General features: G+C 45.8%; 1 protein-coding gene and 1 non-coding gene across 11 annotated transcripts in view; one reads left to right on the plus strand and one right to left on the minus strand.

Annotated features, from left to right (window-relative positions):
• Positions 1-10,112: 10,112 nt before the first annotated feature.
• Positions 10,113-27,083, minus strand: part of MAP7D2 (MAP7 domain containing 2) — a 91,595-nt gene continuing 74,624 nt past the window's right edge. For all 10 annotated transcript variants that reach the window (XM_032474579.1, XM_032474578.1, XM_032474571.1 and 7 more), the window contains 8 exons: positions 26,731-26,863; positions 19,898-20,123; positions 19,031-19,135; positions 17,422-17,478; positions 16,930-17,008; positions 16,062-16,248; positions 13,432-13,707; positions 10,113-11,655 (listed from right to left, as the gene is read on the minus strand). In XM_032474579.1, the coding sequence (XP_032330470.1) occupies positions 13,458-13,707; positions 16,062-16,248; positions 16,930-17,008; positions 17,422-17,478; positions 19,031-19,135; positions 19,898-20,123; positions 26,731-26,863 (1,037 nt within the window). In that variant the 3' untranslated portion in view covers positions 10,113-11,655; positions 13,432-13,457. The remainder of the gene's footprint in view (positions 11,656-13,431; positions 13,708-16,061; positions 16,249-16,929; positions 17,009-17,421; positions 17,479-19,030; positions 19,136-19,897; positions 20,124-26,730; positions 26,864-27,083) is intronic.
• TRNAA-AGC lies at positions 20,477-20,548 on the plus strand. The gene has a single exon. It is a non-coding gene; the product is annotated as a tRNA-Ala (tRNA).

Genomic DNA, 27,083 nt, shown 5'->3' on the forward strand with positions numbered 1-27,083 from the left:
CTTTAAGCCCCATACCAATGATCATTTCCCTCTCTTCTCACATGATTTTGCTTCCTGTTTTGCAGAGAGAATTCCTCAGCACAGTATATACAGTCTTTCATTACCTGGTTCATACTGACCTCTCTAGCCTCTCTCCTCCTGTACTCAATGCTGTGGCTATTGCTGAAATGTTTGCTGTTTAAAATGAATACTGCTTTTGCTTCCACTCCATTGCCCCTTCTGTCTAGCTAAAAGGTGTGAGACCTTTTTATCTGCATCTATATGCTTCAGTTCAGGAAGGTTTTCTTCCATTCTACTTTCCAGAGTGGTTTCTGCTCCAGTTGTTCTGATCTCTCTTTTAGGAAGAGCAATTATTTGTGGTAGTTCTCTGTCTTATCATTTTCATCTCTCTACCCCTTTTCAACATTCTGGTAGCCTCAAATTTGCTTTCAATATTACTGATAAGATCTCCCAAAGCATTATTTCTGCCTCTGTTTCTACTTGAATTCTATTATTGGGATTTTTTTGTTTGTTTCCTTCCATCATTTCCTCCCCACCCCCTCCCCTCTCCTCTTTCAAGTCATCCTATTGACTTCCCATCTCACCCTTTCAGTTCCTTATGAATTTCCATTCTGGTTTTATAGAAGTCCTATCTTCTTGCAAAAAGGTGCTAAACTGGTCAACCCTATATGCTGCTTGTGTGGACAGAGATGTTAAATAGTTTGCGCAAGGTCGCATAGCTTTTGGTGTGTATATGAATGGCACACACGCATACATATACAGAACAAGCTGAAGAGAAATGAAATGTTATCTGCCTTTCCGTTTATTTTATTTTTCCTTGGTTTTCATGCAAAGCCAAATCTGCTGCAGAATGCCAAGTATGCTTAGCACAAGGATTCTGTATTAATAAGAATAAATTATGCTAGGATAACAATCCCCAAATCTCAGTGGCTCATAACCACAGATGTTTACTTTTGACTTATACTTCAGGTTCATCATGGGTCAGCTTTGGTTCTTCTCTCTGGGACCCAGGGTGAAGAAATTGACCCTGAAACATTACTGGTGGCATATGAGAAGAAAAGGAGCAAAAGCGGGACCATGCATTGAATCTTAAAGCTTCTCCTTCAAAACTGAATCAGCAGTTCTGGGGGTGGGGTCCAGCACAGTTTCAACAAGCCCTCCAGGGGATTCTGAAACAGGCTTAAATTTGAGAACCACTTCCCTATGGCTTGTGTTCCCTAAGAACCAGTAGATGGACATAGAGGCTTGATAAAACACAGAGTAGTTTTTAAACTACTAATTCTTAAGCCAGAAAAAAGGCACCAAATTTAAAAAGAGAGAGAGAATCAGGCTTTGATACAGACTTAGACCAAGGGCCTACTGTCATTGTCATTTTTTGGAGGGACACTGCTTCTGGGGAAACCTGCCAGCTGCCCTGACCTGTACCTCCAGCAGTCCCTCTGTATAGCTTTCTTTTTTAAATGCTGATGTGAGAATAAGATAATTAGGAAGAAGTAGGACAAATAGCTTTCTCATCCCTTGACAATGCTGTTGACCCAGATTATCCTCATAGTTTTCGTCTAGATAGTTTGTATTGTGCTGGTCATGGCTTCAGCATCGACACGAGTCCTTATAACCCGGGACTGACAGAACCAGGTGAGTTTTCTCTTTTCTGAACTATCTGACTTTGGTTGTGTTGCTTAATAATGTTAATGAAATTTGATGTATCATGCTTAGCTGGCCCTGATTCCTCCTCTTTTTCTTCCATCCCATTATATAGGCACTTTTTTGCGGATCCTGTCCTTTCTTTACCTTTACTTTTTAAAGGGCTTTGTCAAGCATGGAGCACAAACAGAAATGATTTATATTGTTTGGAAGAAAATGTTTTTAGACAGGCTTATGTTGCAGACTCCTTTTTTGTTCATTCTAGTCACTGCCTTTATGTCTGTTTACCTACTGAGATGGGGGACAAATTCCTAAACAAGATTTGGTAGCTGCGACCAGCCCTCTGGTCCCATAAATTATTTCTGATGAACTCTTTTGTAATGTAGTATGTGAAGTGGCTTGGCCCTGGTTCTGAAAGTCATACAGTATTTGTGGTTTTAAAACAATGTGTCACAACTCAGCAATTATTTTGAAAAAGAAAAGATTGGATTGATGTGAATAACCTACATTGATGCAAGGCCAAAAGGAATGGTGAGGTGAGGTTTAAAACAGTTGTCTTGCAAAATAATTTTTTAAAGTCTATTATTCTCCTTACTTAAATCTTTAGTGTTCCTTCTGAAGCTCTGCCCTCAAATCCTTGATAGATTCAGTTCACGTATCTTTTCCTCCCATAAGCAGTCTGAGTTCATGTCCCGGCACAACCCAGACACCAGTTTAAAAATCATTAAGCTCTCAAACATTTCATTTGCCTGATAAATTTGCTTTGTTTTAACTCTATATTAGGTACCCCACAGCTTCTACATAATTTTTCACACCAGTTCTCACTCTCCCTTAGACTGGTAGGGCAAGAGAAGATAATGGACCCTGTGGTAGGTTTTACAAGAATACAATCAAAATATTTACTGCTTCTCTCTTCGCAGGCCCCCTACTGGAAAAGTGAAAATGACAAATGGGTCTCACGTTGTATTTCCATCGGACAGCTCTGGTCTCAGTCAGAGACCACCAGCTAGCCACCAAATTACTTATGCTCTCCCTTACATAGTATAGCAAGATCCTTGGTAAGAAACAAACCAGACAGGGACTCTCCTTTCCAGCATTCCTTGCACCTAAGTGGGGCAATAGTTCTTGCCCATGAAATATGAGTGGAAATATGTGCGCCTTAGAGGCCAAGGTGGTTGGGAAGCAGTGTGTCTTCTCTGTACTCTTTCCCTATTCTGTCAGCCTGATGCAGAAAAACATGATAAAACTGGAAGATGAGGGAACTACAAGATGGAAGGGGCCGAGTGCCTGAATTCCCGCTCCAAGGAGAGTTGTAATAAGGCAAATCTGTTTTGGACTTCACATGAGGGAGAAAACGTTTCGGTTGTATGTGAGACATTCTGCATCTTGGTGGGGGCCGGGGCTGTTAGAGAAGCTAGCGTTACTTTCACTAATGCACGTGATCATCTCCTTCCCTTTGGCTAGTGATCAGTTTATGGGTCAGTGTAAGACCTATACTGGCCAATGAGAACTGGCCAAGGGGAAGTTTCCTTTCTGATAGAAGGGGCGAGCGGTACGAAGAGCAGCCGGCTACTAACCGTTTCACACCTTTGACACAGTGGCATTGAGGATGGGATGCTGGTGCCGTAGCAACCTTCCTAAGAGCCAAGAAACTTGAAGAAGTGCTGCCCCAGAATCCTGATGTCATTGAGCTGTCTTGGAGCTTCTTATATGTTATGTGTGAGTAATACCCTTAGTACTGAAGCCACTTGCTCTTGTGTGGAGTGAAACCATCCCAACTGGTATACTTATTCTCAATTTTTTAAAAATCAGTCAACAAAGATTTATGATGGGGCTACTCTGTGACAGGTGGCATTCTAAGTGCTGAGGATCCAAAGCCAACACAAAACCTAGGATCCTTGAGACTGTCATCTCGTGATGGAATGTGGGTGGGCAGAAAGACATGTAGATCAGAGGTCATGGATTTTCATCAAGAGCTTTCTTCAGTAAAAACTGATGCACTCACAGATATTTACTGAACACTTGTGTTAGGTGGTGGGAACATGGCAGTCCTGCTTTCAGGAGGCTTACAGTGAGGGAGAGAGACATTGTTCAAAGGACCGCACAAATAAATGTCTCATCACAAACGGTAATGATACGAAAATGCAGAACAGCAGACCTGACATCATCACCCATCACAATCTCAAATAATAACTTCTTAAATTATTTGTCCACTGTCTCCCTCCCCTGCTGGATTATGGGCTCCAGGAGGGTGGGGACAATATCTGGCTTCGTTCTCTGCTCCGTCCCTATCCTTAGCAAACACTTGGCACAGAGTACGGAGTAGGGGTTCATACCTAACTGCTTAATAAATGAGCATCTATGATATTGGTTTCCTCCTGGATGAGGAAAAAAATTTACCAACTGTCTGTGCCCCCAGATGGAGGATGTCAGTATTCTGCTGGCCTGAGCGATAGAAAGATAGAGCAAATGCCCTGCGCAGAAGATTCTTAGGGATTTGCAAAGTCAGCAACAACTTCTGGTGAGGGAAGCTGGATGATAACAATGGGGACACTTGCAAAGATCGCTGGGGGATGTGGAGACTGGCAAGAGCCTCTCAGGGGCTGGGTCTGTGCGATGTCCCAGGCAGGAACTTTGCAGTGTCGGGGGCCAGGGCAAGCACAGGCTGCAAAGCAAACCTTGGGTGTGGAGCCCAGCTGTGCACTTCCTGGCTGGACATGACCTTGGACTTCACCTGTCTTGGCCTTCGTGGTAAAATGAGCATGGCAACACAGAAAGCCCTATCTCAGAGAATGGCCGTCATTCAAAAATCCACAAATGACAAATGCTGGAGAGGCTGTGGAGAAAGGGGAACCCTCCTACACTGCTGGTGGGAATGCAGTTTGGTGCAGCCACTATGGAAAACAGTGTGGAGATTCCTCAAAAGACTAGGAATAGACTTACCATGTGACCCAGGAATCCCACTCCTGGGCTTGTATCCAGAAGGAAATCTACTTCAGGATGACAACTGCACCCCAATGTTCATAGCAGCACTATTTACAATAGCCAAAACATGGAAACAGCCTAAATGTCCATCAACAGGTGACTGGATAAAGAAGATGTGGTATATTTATACAATGGAATACTACTCAGCCATAAAAACCGACAACATAACGCAATTTGCAGCAACATGGATGCTCCTGGAGAATGTCATTCTAAGTGAAGTAAGCCAGAAAGAGAAAGAAAAATACCATATGAGATCGCTCATATGTGGAATCTAAAAAACAAAAACAAAAACAAACAAACAAACAAAAACAAAGCGTAAATAAAGGACAGAAATAGACTCACAGACAGAGAATACAGACTTGTGGTTACCAGGGGGGTGGAGGGTGGGAAGGGATAGACTGGGATTTCAAAATTGTAGAATAGACTACACTGTATAGCACAGGGAAATATACACAAAATGTTGTGATAACTCACAGAGAAAAAAATGTGACAATGAGTGTGTATATGTCCATGAATAACTGAAAAATTGTGCTGAACACTGGAACTTGACACAACATTGTAAAATGATTATAAATCAATAAAAAATGTTAAAAAAAAAAAAAAAAGAAAGCCCTATCTCAGAAAGCCCTTCTTAAGATTAAGAGAGAGACTGCATAAAGTCCTTAGCACAATGCCTAGCTGGCCCCGGTCCGGTTCCCCAGGAACAGACTCCGAGACCAGCTAGTGCGCAGGAAGTGCCTGGGGAGTGCTGGGGGCGGGATGCGGGCACGGGGGTGGGGGAGGGGGCAAGGGAAGCAGCAGCGAGAACTTGTGTTGCAGTGATTCTCAGCAAAGGCCTCCAGTGAACCCACAGGGAGCCCTGAAGATGGGACAGCCCTTCTGAGTTGTCCTACCTTGAGGCAAGCAAGGGTCTTCAGACACCCGAATCCTCCAGTCAGGATCCAGCTTATCCACTGGCTGCCTGATGGCATTTAACCTTGGTGAGGCAGCCTCCTTCAGTCAAGAGCAATTCTTGGAGAAGAACTCCACCAGCAGCCTCAGCAACTGTACCTCCAGCATCTGGAAGGACAAATACCTCAGTCCTAAAGGGGAGGGCCATCCAGGGGGTGCACCACGACATCTGGGACACTGGCACTGACTATGAACCTTTCAGGCCGTTAGAGCAGCTGTTTCAACTTTCCCGAAGCCTGCTGAGGACTTAAGTCTTCCTCATTGTCCAAGTCTAACTTCCCAAAGGTTCAAAGCATAATTGGGACATAAATACAGCAGCCCAGGCCCCTAGCCCACTCCTCAGCTCAGATGCCATACAGACCTCATTTTATCCTTCTTTCTCCGAACTGCTGCTGTATGTGGTGTTCCCATACATATGAATTAAATTTGATTTTTTCCTATTAATCTATCTCATGTCAATTTAATTCTTAGATGAGCCAAAAGAACCTAGAAGGGTAGAGGTTAAGTTTTCTTCCTCTGCAACAGTGCTTCACTCATTAAGGAGCAGGAAGACAAGGCTGGATGGAGGGAGGACATGGAACTGATTATTCTGTGCACTCAGATGTAGGTGTATGCATGGCAATACACACACACACACACACACACTGAGTGGGGAGAAGAATGCTGGAATGAGATGGCAAAGTGAGACACGAAATTGCTTAGTGCCCTATGCATAACCTTTGGAGTTAGCTTTTCTATAGAATAAAAGTCATCTGCAACTTTCTACCTACCGGTGAATAACTCCAGAGACTAGGTCCCCATTCACAGTGCACGGGCAGTCATATGAGGCTACAGTCCCTGAGATTCAGGGGCCCCTCGGGCTGCCTTGTTGAGACATGCTCACAGGAAAGGCACACAGTTATCTTTTGGCTTTATTCCCATGTTCTGGATAATTTCTTACCATCAATGAACCCTGAATCCCTCATACCAGTCATCAGGCTGTCACTGTACAGGGGTGGTCCCTGAGAACCCTTCTGAGGGCAGGTTCACTGAGCAAATGGAATTCATTCTTCCCTCCCAGTGATACCACTAAGATTCAGTTTGTCCTAGAACAACCTTGGAGACCCACTGTGGGGGCTGTATTCAACCCACAAGCTCTGCGAACACCTACCGTGCAGGACCCACACCTCCCTCGCTAACACTCCTTTGCTGACAACTTTCTGGTTGTTTCAAAGATAAGCATGTGCACACCGCTAGGGAAGTGTGATTAAAAGACAAGTACAGCCACCAGAGAGCTGCTGGCACTAATTCAAAAAAGAAGTTACTCTACACAACAGTTTAATTCCTTGGGACTCTGCTCCTTGCATTTTGCTTTTCAAGTGAGCTGAGACGGGGAAGTCTGCCTTAATACTTCCTTGGAAAAGTCCAGAAGGCTGGCCACTTAGACCTTTCCCCTAATGCCAACCACCCCTCAGGGCCAGCTGGAAGAATTCAATTTGGGCGTTTCCTAACTGTACCCAGCTCTCACCCCCTTACCACCAAGCTAAAGGCAGGCTCTCACTGCTCCGCGTCTCTAGTCGGCCTAAAAGGCCCGTGCTGGGCATCTGATGAGTAAGCCCATGTTTGGCATTATAGATTTAACACTTATGCACAGAGAATGTGAAACAACGTACAGCAGCCCACGTGAAGTGAGTTAGATAAACATCACCCTAGTTTGGCCGGCTGGAAACTCGGGTGGTGGGGACTGGTGTAGGGAATGTTGTTTTCAAACCCCATGTTCCTGCTTCCAGATGCAATGGGAACTGGGACTAACTGGGAAAGCCAAGGTCTGCTGCTGGTGAGTAGACAGATGGGGAAGGAATCCTTGCAAAAGCACACTCAGATGAAAATATTCTAGAATTAGATAGTGGTGATGGTTACATGACTTTGTGAATAAATCAGACAGCTGTTTACTTTAAAAGGAAGGCATTTTTATGGTATGTGAACAGTAGCTCAGCAGTTTTTTTTAATAAAAGCATACTCAGAGCTTGGCTTCTCCACAGGTCGTTCTGGCCCTTCTCAGCTGTAAGCACCTGCTCTAGCAAAACACTTCGGCTCTCAGGGGCGGGGCAGCCTGTCAACTCCCCTGGGGACACCAAAGCTGGGGCCCCAGGGTCAAGCCCGGCTCTGCCAAGTTCCAGCTGTTGGATAAGTAACCCTCTCCGACCTACCTCACAGCTCGGTCATGTCTTGAGACTGTTGCCGAGTCCAAACTCGTTCTGCTCGCCGCACGACAGGCCAATAAATCGGAAGACGAGGTGTTGGGGCAAGGAATAGCGACTTTATTCAGAAAGCCTGCAGACCAAGAGGATGACAGACTAATGTCTTGGAGAATCATCCTGCTCTAGTCAGAATACAGGCTCCTTTTATACAAAAAACCAAGGGAGGGGGTGTGGTTGGTTGTTGCAAACTTCTAGCTGCAGGCATTCTTTGTTCTTGCAGCTGTCCACGTGGGCCAGGTCATGGTGTCCCTATAAACTTCTAACAAAACAAAAGGTTATTCTCTATTTTGCAACTTGCCATCTCCACGTAAGTGCAGAAGTGCTAACATCCTTAAAGGTCAGAGCCCTGAGAATAGGCTCTCCTGTATATTTCAGGCTAAAGGCAACCCTTTTTTTTCAAAAAGTGCAGAGCTAGCAAGACTAAGCCTAGAAAGCAGGGCACAGTGGTTAAAACTAAAGGAACAGATCCAATATAGAGTCAGATTTGTTCTCCTCTATTACAGGAACACTTCGCGTCCAGCAGGAACTCAGGACGAGCTGGCTGTTAAGGTCCCCTCCCCACAGAAACTTAAAACCACAGGGAGCAGAGGCCGCCACTTTCTGCCTCCTGAGATCCGGTGTACTCTGGGGAGGGGGAGGCATCAGTCAAGAGCTTTAGAGGTTGGTGCCAAGCCTTGTGTCTAAATTTTTCCCCGACTTAAACCATAATTGGCACCCACACCTTGGACCCCAGTCCTATCTTTATCATCTCCTCACTGACTCCTGGGTCCTTATCCCCACCCCAGTAGAGGTGCTAAACTCAGGTCCCAGGAGACACTAAACCACGTGCTCTCTCTCTCCAGGAACAAATGGTCCACTCTGGCTCCATCATGCATTAAATTCTTATGTCTCTTGGGTATGCCACCAATCTCTATTTCTATTTCAAATTCTATTTCTCTAGCAGACTACACTGTGTTAATGATGGATGTCTTATATATTTTTAAGTTTCTCATATTTGTGTTGTCTTCCATGTACTGTACAATTGTATTTTCAAGCTGCAAAACAAATCCCATTGACTGGAACTTCATTTAATTTACACAAACGTGAGGGTCACATACTAGTCGTCTTCATATGCGCAGCTTTTCCCATTTGGGGACATGGCGTGTCTTTCCATTTATGTCTATTCTAATGTCCCCTGGTCAGGTTTTAGATAAAGCCTGTTGGGATCCATTTCTTGCTTATTGTTAATATGTAAGAAAACTATTGGTTTTTCTTCATTCAGTAGTTGGCTCCCCTGTGAAATTATCCTGCGTTTTCCAGTTGTTTCTTTTGGGTTCCCCATAAAAAGACTATCTGTAAAGTCTTCTATTTTCTAATGTTGCTAAGAGTTCTCGCTCCATTTGTTTACATACCTGTGCTTTCTGAATGACGCTGGAGAGTGGGCATGGAGGCCCCCTGTGCTGCGCTCCCATGTGGTATAGGTCTAGAACCAAGCTAGTTCTTTACATTTGGTTTCCAAATGTAAAAAAAGATTTATAAAAGCATTTGACTAATACGAAACCTGTACATACTAAGAAAAATTTACCATGTTCACAAAGCAGAAATTTCTCTTAGGAGTGACTGGCCACTACTGTGACCCTCTGGCCAGAGCTGATGATAATAGAAGCTACTGGTAATGCCACTGTCAAAAGCCAGCACACAGAAAGAGTTAGGATGTCAGCTGAGCTGGGGAGGGCTGCTTTGACTGGGCCCTCGGCTTTGGAGATGGCAGCCCAAAAGTTACCACAAGGGATCCAACGTCCCCTTTCCAGTCCTGGCCCCCGGCTCCTGGCCTTGACTGGTACTGTCTCCCAGGCTGTATGTAGGAAAGCCATGATTTAGACTCAAAAAAAGGAAAAGAAAGTTGCTGTGGGTTTCAGCTTACTGGAAAATAGGGGTCGCCACTCCCATTATAATTGTGTTTAAAATGCCAGATTGCTCTGTGGAATGTTTTTGTAGATTACATTAAGGTTAACTGCATCTTAGCTAGCTAGAAATCCCTTGCATCGATGGTATGAAAGTACAGCAACTTCACTGTACTTAGAAGGTCATGCTGTCCAGGGACAGCTCATCACTGAGGCTTATTTCCACTGTTGGTTTCACTTGGAACTGACAATAGAGGAATTTTAATGAGTTTGACAGGGTAAGGACACCCACACAGGATTTTGGGGGTTTTTTTCCAAATAGGTTTTTAAAAATCTAGTATCTGGTTTGGTTTCAGCACATTTTTTTCATTGAACCTACAGAAACAAACAACACAATAGCACGCCATCAGACTCTTCAACAAAAATGTATTTCCCAGTGAACGCAATGTACACATCATGCAAATGAGGCATCACCACGATCACAATGGTGCTGTGAGGTACAACAGATCACAACAAAACAGACATTAAGCAAAACAGGGCTGTAAGAAAGATGGCGAAGCATTTTTTGGAAAGTCAGACCATGCTATCATTTTCTGTGTGCTTGTCATAAAAGGAATTTTCCCCGATATTCATCAAGATCAATGGCACTGGATTACTGGAGCCATATATTTTATTTGGTATATACACGTACACAAACATACACAGTGTCCGTAACTAACACAGTCTTAAAACTGTAGCTGGTTTTAAAAGCACATGAACAAGCTTACTATTGACAATTCTTTACATCTCCTGGTTGCAAACCTCAGTCAGAATTGTGGGATCTTTCCAAACTCTTTATCGTACAAGACAAAGAAAAGGTTTCAAAGAAGAAAAGGTTACTTTAATCTGAAAGTCACATTTCACCACAAGAAATCAAATAAGAAAACACATTATTATATGGCATAAGACGTGTGGAGTATACATTCTAGTGTCATTTGTACCCCATTCCAGATGTTTTTACATTCAAGTCTGTTGAAGTGACATACTGGGTCCAGTTCAGGGCCCCCTTGCTTCAGAGCACTACGATTTTCACTTGTGCCTGGTTTTATTAGAGTTGAGCCAATAAACAAACAAAAGCCTCAAGATTCAAGGGAAAAAACAACAGCAGCAACATGAAAACCAACCACCTGTGCAGGAGATGCACAACTCATTCAGTCCAGAAGCCACTCGAAGGTTTGGAGTGACTACAGCTCGGAGGTTTCAAGGTGCAATATGAGAAGGTCCTTGCTAGAGTCAGGCGCCCATGTCTAGAAGAATATGCCTAAGAGAGCAGACAGCACTCCACACTGTTTAAAGGCTTCCTTCCACAACCAGACTTACTCCACTAGCCTCCCAAGGAGTAATGAATGTGGAACAACACATTTTGCAGGTGGCTAAGCTTAATAATAAAAAGCAGCTTCTGGAGAGTAACTTCCAACAAAGAAACCCCAGAGATGGGGGGAACCCTCCAGAATTTCTTCTCCTTCTAAACACAGACAGGGAGATATGCAGCCCAAGTTCAGAATATGCTTAAGTAGAGTCTGGGTACATATCTAGACTATTTACAAGAAAAGAGATCTAAACATTTATATGCTCCAACTTTGGGAAGAAGAATGGTTATAAGGTGAATTTCCAAGCCGAGGTCACTCGGGTACTGAGAGGGTCACTATGATGACGAGGCAGTACAGGGAGCGCTGTATCAGCAGCCGAAGCTCATAAATAGAACCGTTAACATGAAACTCTGCTAAAGCCCGACAAGGCCAACATCTCAAGGTTCTACCAAGAGTGGCCTGTGTTTGACACACTAACTAGGAATACGGTTACATATCGATTTAATAATTGGTATTCAGAGGTTAAGGACGACAGAAGCTTCTTCAGAGGGCCGGCAGCTCAGATTTGACTACCAGCAGCTTCACGGGTTCTCCAAACACCACCTGTGTCAATTCAAAAACAAACCCAGGTAAGACCAATGAAGAGACAGTGTATTTTGCAGTTTGCAGCATCTACTCTCTCTCACTTAGAGCCTTACGTAGTGTGGGATGTTCTACCTCTTGGTAACTGCATTTTCCTTGGCTTGCAGTGTCTCTCAACACAAGCACTATAGCATTTTGTGTAGGGCTATTCTTTTGGCGGGGAGGGGGGTAAATTTTCTTTGTGTGGGACTGTCCTAAAACCTGCAGGATGCTTAACGTCACAAGCTTTGCTTTCCAAATGCCAGTACTGCCTCCAGCCCTTATGACAACAAACCCCCTGACACATTTCCAAACACATTTTCAGTGGGGGTGGTACCATCCCTGGTTAAGAAAAATCTGATAACTAGACTATATGACAAATGAAAATATACAATCAGTGTGAATAAAATTGTTTGGCCAAGATTTATTTTTGGACAGGGATTTGCACTCCTTTTAGTTAGAGATACAGGAACTAGATTTGAGGAGTCATGAATACTCTCCGAAGTTTTGTGGATCTTCTGGTCCTTAGTTGATAGTGAGGTCAGTGAACCAAAGGGGTCAAGGTATGCTAACAACAAAAGAAATCTTTTACTAAATATTAAGCAATATAACTGTCAGGGAAATAGAATGCTTAGGTGATTTTTAAGTGTCCAAGAAGGCAGCTGCTCTTCCAAACCAGGGATATGGTTTCTTCTAAAAACTACCTGTCATACATTCCCTCTCATGTGTGAAAGGACAACTGCTTCCCCAAGAGCCAAGGGAAGCAAATGCTAAAATGCACTGTCTACGCCAAACAGCTGAGGCCAGGTAGAACTATGTACAGAACACTGTGACCTTGGCCATGTGGCCTCCCCAACCTGTTTCCTCATTTGAGAAGCAGAAAGGTTGGACTAAATCCTCTTAGTTACAGAAGTTTCATTATAAGAGTGGAATATCATAAAAAAATAAGGTGACTGAGAAAATGCTGAGAAAAACTCTTTAAGAGTCTAAAATGGGAGAAGCAACTGGAATTAAGTTATGAAAGGAGTTGATGATCGATTCCATGTTCTCAGCATTCAAAAAAAGGCCTCCAACTGAAGTAAACCCAATGTGAGGCATGTAGAACTAAGTACATACAAATCCAAGGTGTTTATAACCCCAAGATATAACTTACTCAAATGAGAAGAGCTTCTAGAAACACTCTGGCAAGAAAAAAAGGCCAAAGGTGGGGAACAGAAGCTTCAGGGCACAAACTTCAGTTTTCCCTCCCTCACTCCCTCAGGTGTGATCTGAGAGCAGGCATTTGCTTTGTAAGGATCCAGAAAAAGGTCAGAAGAACAGCAAGTTATCTGGCTCAACACTCCCCAGTGAATATGAGCGCTCTTAGATGGAATATGGGAGGTCAATGAGTAAAAACTAGGGGACAAATTTGTTTTATTAATACTACCCTGCACCACTATTAGAGCATTCTCCCTCTGTCTCTAAGAAAAGTCACTACTTGAGACAGATGGTGGATCCAACTTTCAGCCAGTGCTTCTACACACCCCTGGACAGCAGGGGTGGGCCTGGTGGGCTGTGGTGCTGGAGGCTCTCTTTTGAAGGATTTACTTGAAATCCATCACAATTTTTGCATGTGCTACAGTCTATACCATGTATTCAATTTTTTGTTTGCATTTTTAAAATAAAATTGACCTTCCAGGAGGCTGACTGATGTTTATCCTATCTTCACAAACCCCAGCTGGAGAGTTACAGACTCAGACTATCATCAAAACACTGTACCTTTCATTAAAGAGATGTTGTATTTGTCAACAGAAGGAGTTCAGAGTATTTTCTTGGCCAGGACTGTTAAATCCTTCGATCAGGTTTTTGTTACAGTCATCCAGGCTGAGATTTTCACTGGATCTCTTGGGGAAAATGGGGGGGCCAGTGAAATCTAAGAGATCTTGAAGTGCTCGGGCATTACCAGTTCCATTTTGGTCCAGAGATACCCCAGGAATCATTTCACTCACTGGTGAAAATTCTGGGATAGAGATAAGCTCTTCCTTCGAAACAGGACTGGAGGGAGGGGAAGGGAGAGAGAGGGAAAGAGGTAGAGATGGAGAGATAGAGAGACAGACACAACTATTAATTCTATTTGTACTATTTTGTTAGACTACTCTTCTTTTCTAAAGAAGATGGATTGAGAGCCAGAGCTTGTGTGTAACCCACCGTAAAAGACACACTTTAGTTCCAGTCTGGGACACTGAGAGAAATGGGGCCCCCATGGATGAGCATAAGGAAAGTGGACCGAGCAGGGCCGTGAAGGCCAAGCTCATGCCGCCCATAGGAAAGAGGAAAATAAAAACCGCAGGCACCAGCACGCTACTACAGAGAAGCCAAGCACTTCTGAAATCCTCAAAATGGGAAACCCAAAAAGAAAGCAAAGGCTGAAGTTCAAAGTGAGCCGAGGAGGGGATCCCATGGACCCGGGCACTGCCCCTCTCCAGGGGCGCCGCCTGGGCTGCGTCCCTGCACTGTGAGAAAGGGGCCGAGCACCTCTCCCCACCGGGGCGGCGGGGCGCTCCGGGAGGAACGCGCGCCCAGGTGCGGGGGGGATGCCGCTACCGAGACCCCGCCGCCCACCTGGCCTTGCTCCCTCTCTAAAGCCGGGCTTCCGCTCCCCCACCCCAGACTGATCCTGCTCCTGCCGAGGGCCTGGTTCTCCCTCGGCTCGCCAGAGCTGGTAGGAGGACTTTCCACAGCCTCCTGTCAACCAAAGGCCTAGTTCGGATGAGTGCTGGGCTGGGATCTGAGGTCCTGTCACTAGGAGTCTCTTTTAACAGCCAGAGTACCCCTGCTGCCAGGTTCGCCTGTTTTCGCTCTTCCTCTATGAGAGCTGAGAGAAGAATCTAGAAAAACCAGTTGAAATGCAGAAGCGCAGAGGATCTGTCTCCCTCACACTGAGCCTCTTGAAGGCGCAGCAGCTGACCTAACACCACTTCTGGTGGCTGGAGCCTGGGCAGACTGCTTCACCAGTACCAATGCCCACCCCGCGTCTCCCTTGCCCACCTCTACTCCCTGCTTTAAACAGCAGGTCGCGGGGGGGCGGAATGCCACCACAAGCTTGGGTGCTGCCCCAGGGGTCACCACTCCCAAATGCCGAGGTGGACAGAGGAAGAACACTGCACACAAAAAGCTCCTTCGCTCCCTTGAACCCTGGTCAGTGCCAGGTCTCGTCCCCTCCCGGCGCCCAGAGGCTTAAGAAATAAGCACAGCTGCTTCAACGTGGGGATGGGGGTGTGTGTGATCCTTGAAGGTGCCTCAGCAGTCCCCCCGACGGCAGAGTGGCACCAGTCAGGGGAAGCCTGCCCCTGACAGTGGCCAGCGGTGTGAGCGAGGCCAGGGCTGAGGCCTGGCTATCAGGCTGCGCAGGACTCGCTCTGCTGGTGACAGGGTGGCTGGACCCTGGGTTTTCACATATGTGGCTCAAGGCCAGGGTGTACAAGCTGCCAGATTTACCATCAGTGTGCCCTGGGATGGAGCCCCACCCCACCCCTCCCCCCAGACCAAGGCTGAGAATTCACAGCCAAGCAGAGGAGGGGAAGTTCTGGCAGGCTGCCATTCCCTCCGGTCACAGACAGCTGCCCCCACCCAGCTGCCCTGCCCAGGCTCTCCGTTCCAGCGCCTCTGCCCCAACCCCAGGATAACTGAGCTCTCCTTTTGTCCAGGATGAACTGGCCAGATGACGTTATCCACAAACACAGCAGGTTAAGAATTCCTTAAGTTTTTAGGATCTGAAAGCAAATTAATTAGTTCCTTTATCAAGTCTCCAATGACAAGTTTACTTACACATGAGACACTGGACACAGTGGGTGGGCCCTTGAGGTGGTGCACCCAGATCCCCTTTATCTGTGCTTTGCCCATCCCCCAGCTGCACAGGGCTGGCTGCTAAGTACTTAAGAGCTGGCCCCCTTTCTCTGGACAGTCGCCTTTGGCTGACAGGAGCATCCCCCACCCTGGGTGCTCCACAATCAATGAACTACAAGCACAGTGGCCTGAGGCCGCCTCCCTTACCTCAGTCAAACCCCTCCCTGTGGAAATTCACCTTCCAGAGCTCCAGGGGACTGGCTGAGACAGCATCCTTGCTTAGTGACTTCCCCTGCCCAGTCCTGCTTCCCTCCCTCCCTTTTCTCCTAAGAGCTCTCTCCTGATAAATCCCGTGCCCTAGAGTCCCTGTTCCAGGCTCTGCTTCTAGCAAACCTGACCCGAGACACTGATACTATACCACCGTCAGCTTTCCTGAACAGCAAGCACACCTACGCGAGGCGTGTAAAAAGATCTGGGTGTGTAAAAGATGAAGAAATCAACTAAGAGGCAGTGGAGGTGTCTGGGGAAGAGAGGAGGCTCAAATGCAAGAGCAATGGACTTACCTCACATCCATAGACTGAACTTCTTCAGTTGAATCATCCAGACTGTTTGATTTCCCATCAAGGGCATCCAGATGAACAAGCCCACCAACTGGTTTAAGTTCATTAGCAAAAACATCTCGAGGGAAAGTTTCTGGGACAGCACGTTCCACACCATTAACTTCCTGGCAAGTGTTCAATCCATTGATTTCTGATGGAGAACACAAAATCATTCTGTCAACCATAAAATATTCCAAACAATGAAATAATGGGAAATATCTACTGAGGCAGTTAATCCTCTGCTTTACCTATAATGCAACATCTTTTGCAAAAAGAACCCCAAGTAGTCGCCTTCACACAGGGGAAGAGAAGACAAATGACATCATCAGTGTCTGGGTAGGGCTCATGGCCCACCCAGCAGGTGTGGGGCCACATGCTGTACACATTCCCAGGCTCCTGAGCCTCAAGGCAAAAGGGAAATGTGAAGAGTGATTCTGAGATAGATGTGCCTTTTCTGCCTCTGGCTGCCACAAGGAGTTTTAAGTACATGTGACAGAAAAGAGCTGGAAGGCAGGCAAACCCACCGTAGAACAGTAGAGACAGTTCTTCATAGAACCTGACCAGCAGTTCAGCTCCCTGGAAAGCAGCCTGGGCCAGCAGATGGCCTGGCTCCTGCACTGGGATTATGAGCATAATCCCGAGGAACCCAGTGGTTTCCAAATGGACCTGATGGACCTGTGCTGGAGACGGAGATCCCACCAGGGGAGGGAAACTGCACAGGCCCCTTTCAGTAATAACGCTCTTAGGACCCATGGGGCCGGACCTCTGCTGGATGCGCTACAAGCCCTCACCTGCTGAAAAGAAGAACCTAAGAATCACACCTCACACTCACCGATTTTGTTGGGGACAAGTGGTTTTGTCTTGTTTTCCACACACACAGCAGGCTGAAGCTCTACTTTTGGGTCTTCTCTCTGAAAACAAAAACAAATAGAGGGAAGGTTGACTTTATGTAGACAGACAAGTGCTTCTGAAAAGCATCAGAGAATGTATGGAACTACATTGGGCCAACTGCTTGTTCCATGGTAATTCTTTGAATCTTCTGAGTTTATTACAAATCAGCTGTGTTTCCCTTATTAATACGCCAACATTCTCTTTTTCATCTGTGGATTACTGTGTTTCTCTCTGCACCCCTACACCTATTTCTCTGAGGACATTTTTTATTATCACCCCATCTCTGAAACTCCTCTCTTAGACTCCTTCCTTTCAGGCACCTACAGCCTCCTTAATCTAGACAGAAACAAAGCAGGAAGAGCCCACTCTTTCCGTCTAATCCTCTCTGAAACGTACAATCTCACTGAATGTATACCACCATGTGAAGGCCTACCTTCACTTCCGGAGACACATCACTCTTCCTTGTTCTCTTCATAATTTCATCTATTCTCTGAGAACCAAAAAGAACGAGGTAAGAGGACTACAAGACTAAAACCATTTATAAGTAGCTAGGTCTATATGCAATGTCACATTTCTCAGAAAACTCATAAAACAGAAATGTCAGCAGAAGCTAATGAGTACAGAAAGGTCTTCCATTAGTTTTGCAGATGAACATCTCTGCCCTACAAAGAAGGTCAAATGCCTGAGAAGTAAACTAGTAAGTATATAGAATCAACATTCAACTTATATCCGATCTTTCTCTTTCCTCTCCTTAGGTTACCTAGAAATCAGCAGCTCACCACCTGCCACTCGAGAGGACCACCCTACAGAAAGCCAGGCTGAGGTGAAGCAGGGGAGGCCACAGACTGGACACCTTAAGAAAGAACATTATTAGCCTCCTTAAGCCCAACTTTACCCATCATCACATTAAATGTAAATAGCCTAAACACCTCAATTAAAAGACAAAAACTTTCAAACTAGATTAAAGTAACAAATCCTGACTATATGCTGTTTACAAGAGACACACTCATAAGGACACACAGGTTCAAAGTAAAAAGATTTATCATGCAGACGCTAATCATAAAAAGGCTGACAAAGTAGACATGTAAACAACCTAAATGTCCACTGACAGATGACTGGGTAAAGAAGTTGTGGTGTACATTTATACAGTGGAATGCTACTTGGCCATGAAAAAGAATAAAATAATGCCATTTGCAGCAACATGGATGGATTTGGAGATGGTCATTCTAAGTGAAATAAGACAGAAAGAGAAAGAAAAATACCATATGATATCACTCATATGTGGAATCCGAAAAAAAAAAAAACCCACAAATGAACTTATTTACAAAACAGAAACAGACTCACAGACATACAAAACAAACTTATGGTTACCAGCGGGGACGGGATAAATTGGGAGTACGAGATTTGCAATTACTAATTGCAAGAGATACTAATTACTATATATAAAATAGATATACAACAAGTTTCTTCTGTATGACGCAGGAAACTATATCCAATATCTTAGAGTGACCTATAATGAAAAGGAGTATGTAAATGCATATATGTATGTGTATGTATGACTCTGAAACATTATGCTGTACACCAGAAATTGACACAACATTGTAAACTGACTATCCTTTAATAAAATTTTTTTTTTAATTTTGAAAGGCTGACAATGTAGACTTTAAGACAGGAAGTAGTACAGAGGTAAAGGACATTTCATAATAATAAAATGGTCAATTCAACATGAAAATGTAATAATTTGAAATATAAATTCACCTAACAGCAGAGCTTCAAAATATATAAACAACAATTGATAGAATTGGAAGGAGAAATGGACAAATCCATAACCACAGATGGAGATTTCAATACTCTTCTCTCAGTAACTGACAGAACAAGATGACAGAAAACTAATAAAGATACAGAAGATTTGAAGAGTAGGATCAGTGAATTCAACCTAATTAACAAGTCTAAGAGCACTCTACCCAACAACTGCAAGACACAACTAGATTCACCTCCTGTCCTTGCCTCGCCCTAAGTACTCCTGATCCCTTAGCCCTTACCTTCTTCCTCTCCAGTCGCTCCTGTTCGATCTGCAGCATGATCTGTTCTCTTTCTAGACGCATCTGTTTAGCTACCTCCTGGGCCTTTGCTTCTGCTGCTTCCTTCTAATAAAAACAGGTAAACCAAGGAACAGGCTTTACTAAGCAAAAGAAAACAATGTAGTTAATTCCTTGAGGTTTGCACCTGTTCCTCCATCTCATTTTCTACCCCAAAGTGGGTGCTGCTCCAATATTCAGTGAGGATTTACACAGCCTGCTCTACGATACAACAGACATGCTTGGGTCTCACTCATATAACCTCGGTCCAACATGCAAATCACCTGCCGACACTTCCCATACATGGCCAAGGTCTTTTTGTGTCTGAGAATAATCTCTGGCCATGAAATATGCATGTGGCTAGGAGTTTCAGGAAGCTAATTTCCCAAGGAGTGACTTTCAACCATAAGGGGCAGGAGTTGGTAGATAAATACCCGTTTCCTAACCTTCAGAGGGACAATTCTAAGGCATGTTCCGCAGTCTCTTAGAGGGTCCCAAAGAGGGCAAGTTCCAGTTGCCCACAGTAACCCACTCACCAGTGTGCTTACACTGGCTTTCCTCTCACTCCCCTACCAGCTTCCTGGGATCTTCTCCCAAATAAACTGCTGGCACCCAAATTGTCATCTAGGGTCTGCCTTTGGGGGAACCCAAACTGACAACAGCAAACATTACCAATTTCACTTTTAGTGCCCCAAGTAACACATATTTATTAACCAGCCCAGTTAAAGAAAAAACTTAAAATAAACATTATGAGTCATTCAAATGTAACTACTTTTACGTAAGATTAACAAAGGCCCTGAAGGAAAGTCTATATGAAGACATATACTGTACCTGCTTTTCAATCATGACTTTTTCTTGCTTTTCTCTTTCCTGTTTTTCCTTTTCTTGTTCTTCTTTTAACAGCAGCTCCTCCTTGGCCTTCCTCTTGGCCTCCTCTTCTGCCTTCCTTTTCTCCTCCTCTTCCCGCAGCTTCTTCTCCTCCTCCTGCTTACGGGCTTCCTCTTCTAGGCGAAGTCTTTCCTCCTCCGCCTTTCTTTTCAACTCCTCTCTCTCCAGCCTTTTGAGAACAGAACTGTTGTTAGAAGACGACAACATACCCCAAAGGCCAACAACTGTGCTGACAGTAGAGCATGATGCGTGACACAGTCACAGACATGGGCACTTGAATTAGCATCCACTTAAGAAAATGACTCATCCTTCCCAGAAGCCACTCCAGTCTATATAGTTACCACAAATATTAACCAGGGTTAACTTTAAATTCTGTTACACCAAGAGTAACAAGGTATTGACTGGTGAACAGATTGTAATGAGGACACAAATGTTCCCTAGTTAATTTACAACTGACCACAGCCCTATCATTCTTATTTAATGACAATTCTTTAAAAACTAAGTAGAATGGGGTAGGGAGGGGAAGGTATAGCTCAGTGGTAGAGCACATGCTTAGCATGCATGAGGTCCTGGGTTCAATCCCCAGTACCTCCATTAAAAAAATACGTAAAGAAATAAAAATAAATAAACTTAATTACCTCCTCCCCCCAAAAAACAAACAAACAAAAACTAAGTAGAACAAACATTTGAAACCAACTTAAGCTAGAAAAAACTAGAAATGTCTCAACGGCCACTCCTGTGCCAGTCAGCAATTTAAGAGCAGTGACTAAGAGCTCAAAACGTTCACTGTGGTTCTAATTAGTATGTGACTTAATGAAGTAGCAAATGGAAAATATTCTCAACAGAAACTTGACATTTAATACAGAAACTGAAGCATCTATTTTCCATTTATTTTGGCATTCTTCAAAAAATCTATTTTAGCTTTTATCCTTTGATAAATGAAAAGTAAATGGCATTTAGACATTTTTCATCTGCAGATGAATGGCTGGTGATGTAATGATAAAGAACTCGAAGCCATGAGGGAAAAATCTGTAAAGTCTAAGCACTAGTATTTACATTTCTAACGTTCTTCCTACTCACATGTGTCACTGTCCTCATCTATGAAAACACGTGACTAAACTACTCGTCTTGCAGGGCGTTACTGACTGGCAATGTGACATAGAGGCAAGACCAAGACTGCATTCTGATTGTCACTTGCTGCGAGACCCTTCCTTGAAAAGTCACTCAACATTTCTGATGCCCATTAAAAAAAATGGGAATAGCTATAATACTGGCTCCTTGACATCACTGTGAGAGTGAAATGAGGTAATACGTGGCAAGCACTGAGCACGCTGCCTGGTCCTACGCAGATTCCTGAATGCTAGTTTATTTTACAACTTAAAATAAATTGTCTCTTCAACTCCCAACATCCTTTTAAATGTATCTATAAATCTGTTACGTTTTTTAGAAATTACCTTTAGTGGAAGCATGTATCACTGACTTACTGCGGTGCTGGTATATTGTTATAAAAAGATGAAGACTTAAAAAGAACATCCTTCCGTCCTAGTGGTTTGCTTCAGGAAATGCGCAGGCAATTAGCCTATGTGTCACCAAAGAACTCTTATAAAAGGTAAAGAAATACATAGTAAAAGACATTGACCTAAGACTGTAACAGTACGTGACAACGTATTTTATGTTTGCAGAGTCTGCAGTGCCTAAAAGCTGGAACAACTGAAATTATTAAACATTCTGGAGAACTCTGCAGAAGAACATGATGGAGCCTAATCAGAAACTCACCAGTTCTTACGTTCCTCAATGAAAGACTACGGACGCCCCACGCAGAATTATAAAAAATGTGTCAATAACAAGATTTATCCCAAGGTTAATCAGAGCACTGTTTCAGTTCTTAACCCTCTTTTAAGGAGCCGTTGTGACTGTCTCAGAGAAGTTAATACACAATGGATACACTGTGTGAATTCACACACAGGCTACATCATCTTTAGCTTCATTCTCAGGATCTGAAAAGCCACTGTTTCTTCCATTTTTCTGTGAGGACTTCAGAGGTGCCCAATGCACACACATGCAGTAAGTAACACATCCTCTTGAACCCTAGGTCTCCATAATCTTCCTCATTATCCACAACATAACTTCCCCCCAGCAGCCTATTAGCCCCTGCTTACAGACAAAATTCTTTCCATCAATCACACTCTGCTTCCCCTAAAGTCGGTAGAAACTGGCTTCCCCTATGTGAAATGAAGTCTCTCAAAATCCTCTCCAAAAACCACCACTCTCTCTCTCCCTGCTTACTGACCCAGAGAGAGCACAGATTTGGTCACTTCCCCACCGGCCTCTGCTGCAGGCAGCCCCACCCCACGGCCCCTGCCATCATCACCCAGTTCCCTCCAGAGTTCACCAGCCCCATGTGCACTTCTGGCACCCTCTCCGTCCTTGCCCTTGTCACTCACCCTAGAACCCCCATACCAGTAGAAAATACGAGAAAACTGTGCACTGTGGTCATCATTCAGCAGATGTATTCCTTATCCCTGCCACCAGGGAGGGTCTTTTACAGAACGACCCCCATCTCTCAGCCTCCAGTGCCTCGCCCCTTCTCGTCCCGCCTTCTCACATTTGCATCATGTCTCTGACACACGTTCAGTCCTGATTCAGTCTCTGGATGAGTATGTGAGTTTCACTATTCTCTCCACCGTATGTGCTTAAAAGTTTTTATTTAAAAAAGCTTAACCTTCACAACACACTAACCTTCCCCTTCTTTAATCTGTCCTCACTACCTTCTCTGCTGACCTGCGCTGGGCACTGCTGGGCAGTCACTGCATCTGCTCCCCCTTCTCTCAGTGCCCCCAGGCCTCCCAGCCCTCCAGAGCATTTGTGGGATGGCATGGAGGCCACTCTGCTGCCCAAGTCCAGGTTTGGGTGGCCCCAGGACCACTCAAGGCCCTCCCGGATTGTCAGCAGTGGTTAGAGTAAGGCCCAGATGAGGCTGACTGGTCACCTTTCCCTGGTCCTCAGCCTCCCACTAGCTTTTCATCCTCATCCTCCAGATCTCCATGGAAACAGTCCAAACCTCTATCTTTCCTGTCTTCGACATCCTCTATGAACCACTTTGCAGAGAAGACTGGGGCCACCTGATCTGGGCTTCCTAAACTCTCCTCTATGGCTTTACTGCTCAGAAAATTTCCCCTTTCTCCCTCTGCTTAGATGCAAAGGACTGTAAATGCCACCACCTGTGCTGTTCATTCCACACCCTCCCGCACCCACCTTCCTTCCACTATCCCCCTCTCTTCCCTTCTACCCGCAATCTCCCCTGGCCGGTGGAAACACTCAGGCCTCCAGAGCAACTCTCCTCAGTCCCCTCTCCCCTGCCTTCCACTGATGTCCAGGACCTCCGTCCTCTTGTCTCTGTCAAGCTGGTTTCTGTCTCCACCCTTCTCCATAATTTCTCCCCAAAATCTCTGTTCAGATCCTAAACCCCCAAACCAACAGTTTCTCCTCAGCCTCGACATGTCTCGTAGGTACAGACAGCATTAAACATCTGGCCCATGAGGGCCTCTGTGTGGCCAGCTGTGGCCCTGGTTCTCCCTTCCTGTCCCGCTGCCGCATCCCCACCAGCCCACACTGGAAGGGCCCTGCCTGCCCTAGCTCTCACCCAACAGCCTACCGCTGGGAGGCTCAACCAACCAGATGCCAGGTCTGAGCGCCAGGCTGGGGCTAACTCTTGCACGGATACCGGGCTGCAGGCCGGCTGTATGACCACCTTGCTTGCAGGGGCTGCCTGACTTGAATGCCTTTCTACTTGGGCCCTTAGCAGGTATTTTAGCTTCTCAGTGTGACTCAGTTTGGAATCCCAGTAAGATCTCTTTGCTTCCAGTTTCTGCCAGTGCCTTCCCAGGGTGGACCCAGGGTCTAGGGTTTCTTGCCCTGACTCCAGGAATCCTGTATTACATCGTGGGCCATCCACAAGCCCAGGGGCTGCGCTCTGTTCTGCATGCTTCCAAGAGAGCCCCGGTGTCACTGCTAGTGGGGACTGGACCAGCTTTGGCTCTTCTTCCTGGGCCCAGCTGTCTGGACGCCCTGTCAGCCTTTCTGTTCTGAGCAGTCTCATCCCTGACTCAGACGGCGCTTCTCTCAACAGTTTGTGACAATGATTGGCTTTCCATGGTTTGGCTCAAGTATCTTTATTTTTCTCTGTATTCTCTCATCTGGTAACTACATCTCTGTGGCTTCAACTACTGACACTAAGCACAAAACAGACGTGAGGATGATCTTATTCCAAGAGGTATCCGCTGTGTTCCAGTCCCTGGTTGTCTGGCACTCTCCTTTCTCACTTCCCACGTGGTGCTAGCAAAGCTTCATATTCTGGCAAGAGAGAGGAAAACTGGTTTTGGGGCAAGGGTACTGCGCTCATTTTTACCTAGGCTTTGATTCCATTTCTAATCACCTGGATATACTGCAAGCACCTTAAACTTAGTTTACCTAAAATCAAATGGATTGTTTTTTAATCCTCTTAAAACCAAGTCCTTCTGACCTTCCTTTATGTGTTACTGGGTGTACCATTCTCCTAAGTCCTTAGAATCAAACCTGAACATCAGCTTCGAATCAGCCCATTTCTGCTGTGCTGTGGAAGTCCGCAGACTGCAGCTGGACCACCTGCCTTGAACTCGCCCTCGCTCCTCCAGGCCCGCCTCCAGCATCCAGTGTTAGCCCTGGTCTCTCCTCACCCACCCACGATCGCACTGACTTCTCAGCTGGGCCTCTCCCTCCTTCTCCACCCACCTCGTACATTTACTGAGCGCCAGCACCAGTGACCTGAAGACCGTAGCCCAGCGCCAGCACCAGTGACCTGAAGACCGTAGCCCAGCCTTTCAAGGTGCTTGCTGGGGGAACTAGGCCTGTGGACAGATGAGGAGGCTATGTGATCAGCTGAGCAGCTGGGCTCTGGAGGGGCGAAGGGGGGAGGGATCTGGTCCATCCTAGGTGGAGGTCCAAAAAGGCTGCAGAGAGGGAGCAAGGCTTGTCCCAAGTCTAGAGAATGGAAAATGTGTCTGGTGAGGAGTATGAGTCCACGGGGGACAGAGTCAAAGCAGACGTAGAGGTGTAGAGCCAGGAGCTGGAGGTGGAAGCGAGGGTGGTGGCCAGGTCATGGCAGGCCTTGCAGGCCTGGGATGAGTTTGGATGGCTCCTGTGGGCAGGGGAGTCACTGGCTTGTTAAAGGACAGGAGCAGGACAGGCACTGGGGACACCACGTGGACAGTGTACAAGCTCCGAGAGACCTGGAGCAAGGAGCTCAGCTGGGACGCCAGACACAGTCCAGATGAGAGACCACAGGGGCTGAAGCTCAGGAGGGGAGGAGAGCCAGGAGGGGCAGGCAGAGGAGAGAAATGCCAGAGGCGGCCTAGGCAGACCTGCCAAGTGACAGGATGCTGAGGAGGAAGGAGAGGGGAGAGTGGAGAGCCGGCTCTGACACTTCTGACCTGGGTGCCTGGAGAGACAGGGGTACAGTCCATTCTTGGAGGAGCTGCGCTGTGAGAAGTGCTTGCTGGAAGGTAGGGAACTTGACCTTCCCGAGCCCAGGCTACAGCCCTGTTACTCACCTGCTCCAGGCCCGCGATTCCCAAGGCCTGTCATTTGAGGGCCTGTGCGAAATTTACCTTATTCTCCTGGGACCTCCCTTCACACATCCCGGGGCCACCCAAACCAGCCCAAGCACAAAACTCAGCAAAAAGATCTGCTGCCGGTGACCAAAAGGTTGGAGGTGGGAAAATTCTCAGAACAGTCCAGAATTTGAAGAAGGGACCAGCCAGACCTACTCACCCCCACCAACCCCTTAAAAAAAAACATTACAAAATACATCAGCAAATGTGTAATAAGAGATCACAAAAAACTTGCCAGGGTCACTGAAGGATAAAGAACATTCTATCGTTTATCACTGGAAACTACAGCGTGGCTTACTCTGCCATGTTAATTCTCTCAGTAGCGCTGGGCTGCACTCTGTGATCCTCCTCCTTCATCGCTTTAATGATAAAGTCTACTTTGTCCTTCAACACGCACTCCTCACCGAACACCAAGACCAGAGAAGGCAGAACTGTCTGTTCTGACCAAGCGCTCTGGTAGTCACCACAGTGGCTCAGACTCTGCTGACCTATTTTTTTAATATATATTTTATTATTTATTTATTTCCTAGTATATCATTTTATTTTGTTTTATCTTGATGGGGGGAGGTAATTAGGTTTAATTATTTTTACAGGAGGTACTGGGGATTGAACCCAGGTCCTCAAGGATGCTAACTAAGCATGCATTCTGCCACTTGACCTACACCCTCCCCACTTCTGCTGACCTAGTGAAGCTGGACAGGGCCTGGGCCTGTGTATTTTCACTGCCTCGTCTGAGTGATTCTAACACTCTCCAAAGTTTAGGGACCACTGTGACGTCTATCCTGCTCTAGGATGGGAATCCCTGTACCTCATGTCCCATGGACTACGAGGTCGGCTTCTGCCCCATCTTGGGGCCTCTACTCAACCTTCCTCTCTCTTACCTGGGGGTGTGAGTTAGGATAGTTTAGAGGAAAACATGACTCAGGAAGCAGAAACAAGACCTCTACACCCAGAACCTCCTATCTTTTCAGGAAGAACCTCATTCCATAAACAAAATGCCAACTCCTTTGATAGTTCTACGAGATCTGGCTGGTCCTAGAATCCAGGAGAATGGGGGCTGTCGGTAACATTTAGACCCAGGAGCTAGGAGTTTCCAGGCGATCTGAAGAGATCTGAGCACCCCCGTACCTGTCCCGTTCTTCCTTCTCCAGCCGTTCCTGCTCCTCCTGTTCCTTCTGCAGCCGGGCCTGTCGTCTCTTTTCGGCCAGGATCTTTGCAGCCTCTCCTGCATCAGTGGTGCCTGCTGTGGGCTTCCATGAGGCTGCATCAGAGGAAAAGATCAAGGGAAATGAAAGAGTGATTGTACTCACAAGGCAGCTGCCCCTTGGGTTGGAAAAATCCAGCCCCGTGGGTGATGGGAAAGTTGGCCAGGACCAGCACAGCCAGCCACCAAGCAGAGAAGGTGCAATGGGCTGGCTGTGACGCGGGACGCATCGCAAGGAGGAAAAGCAAGGAGGAGAGATAGGGTCACTGGCAAGTCC

Source organism: Camelus ferus, chromosome X (genome assembly GCF_009834535.1).
Source record: "Camelus ferus isolate YT-003-E chromosome X, BCGSAC_Cfer_1.0, whole genome shotgun sequence".
NCBI classification, from domain to species: Eukaryota; Metazoa; Chordata; class Mammalia; order Artiodactyla; family Camelidae; genus Camelus; species Camelus ferus.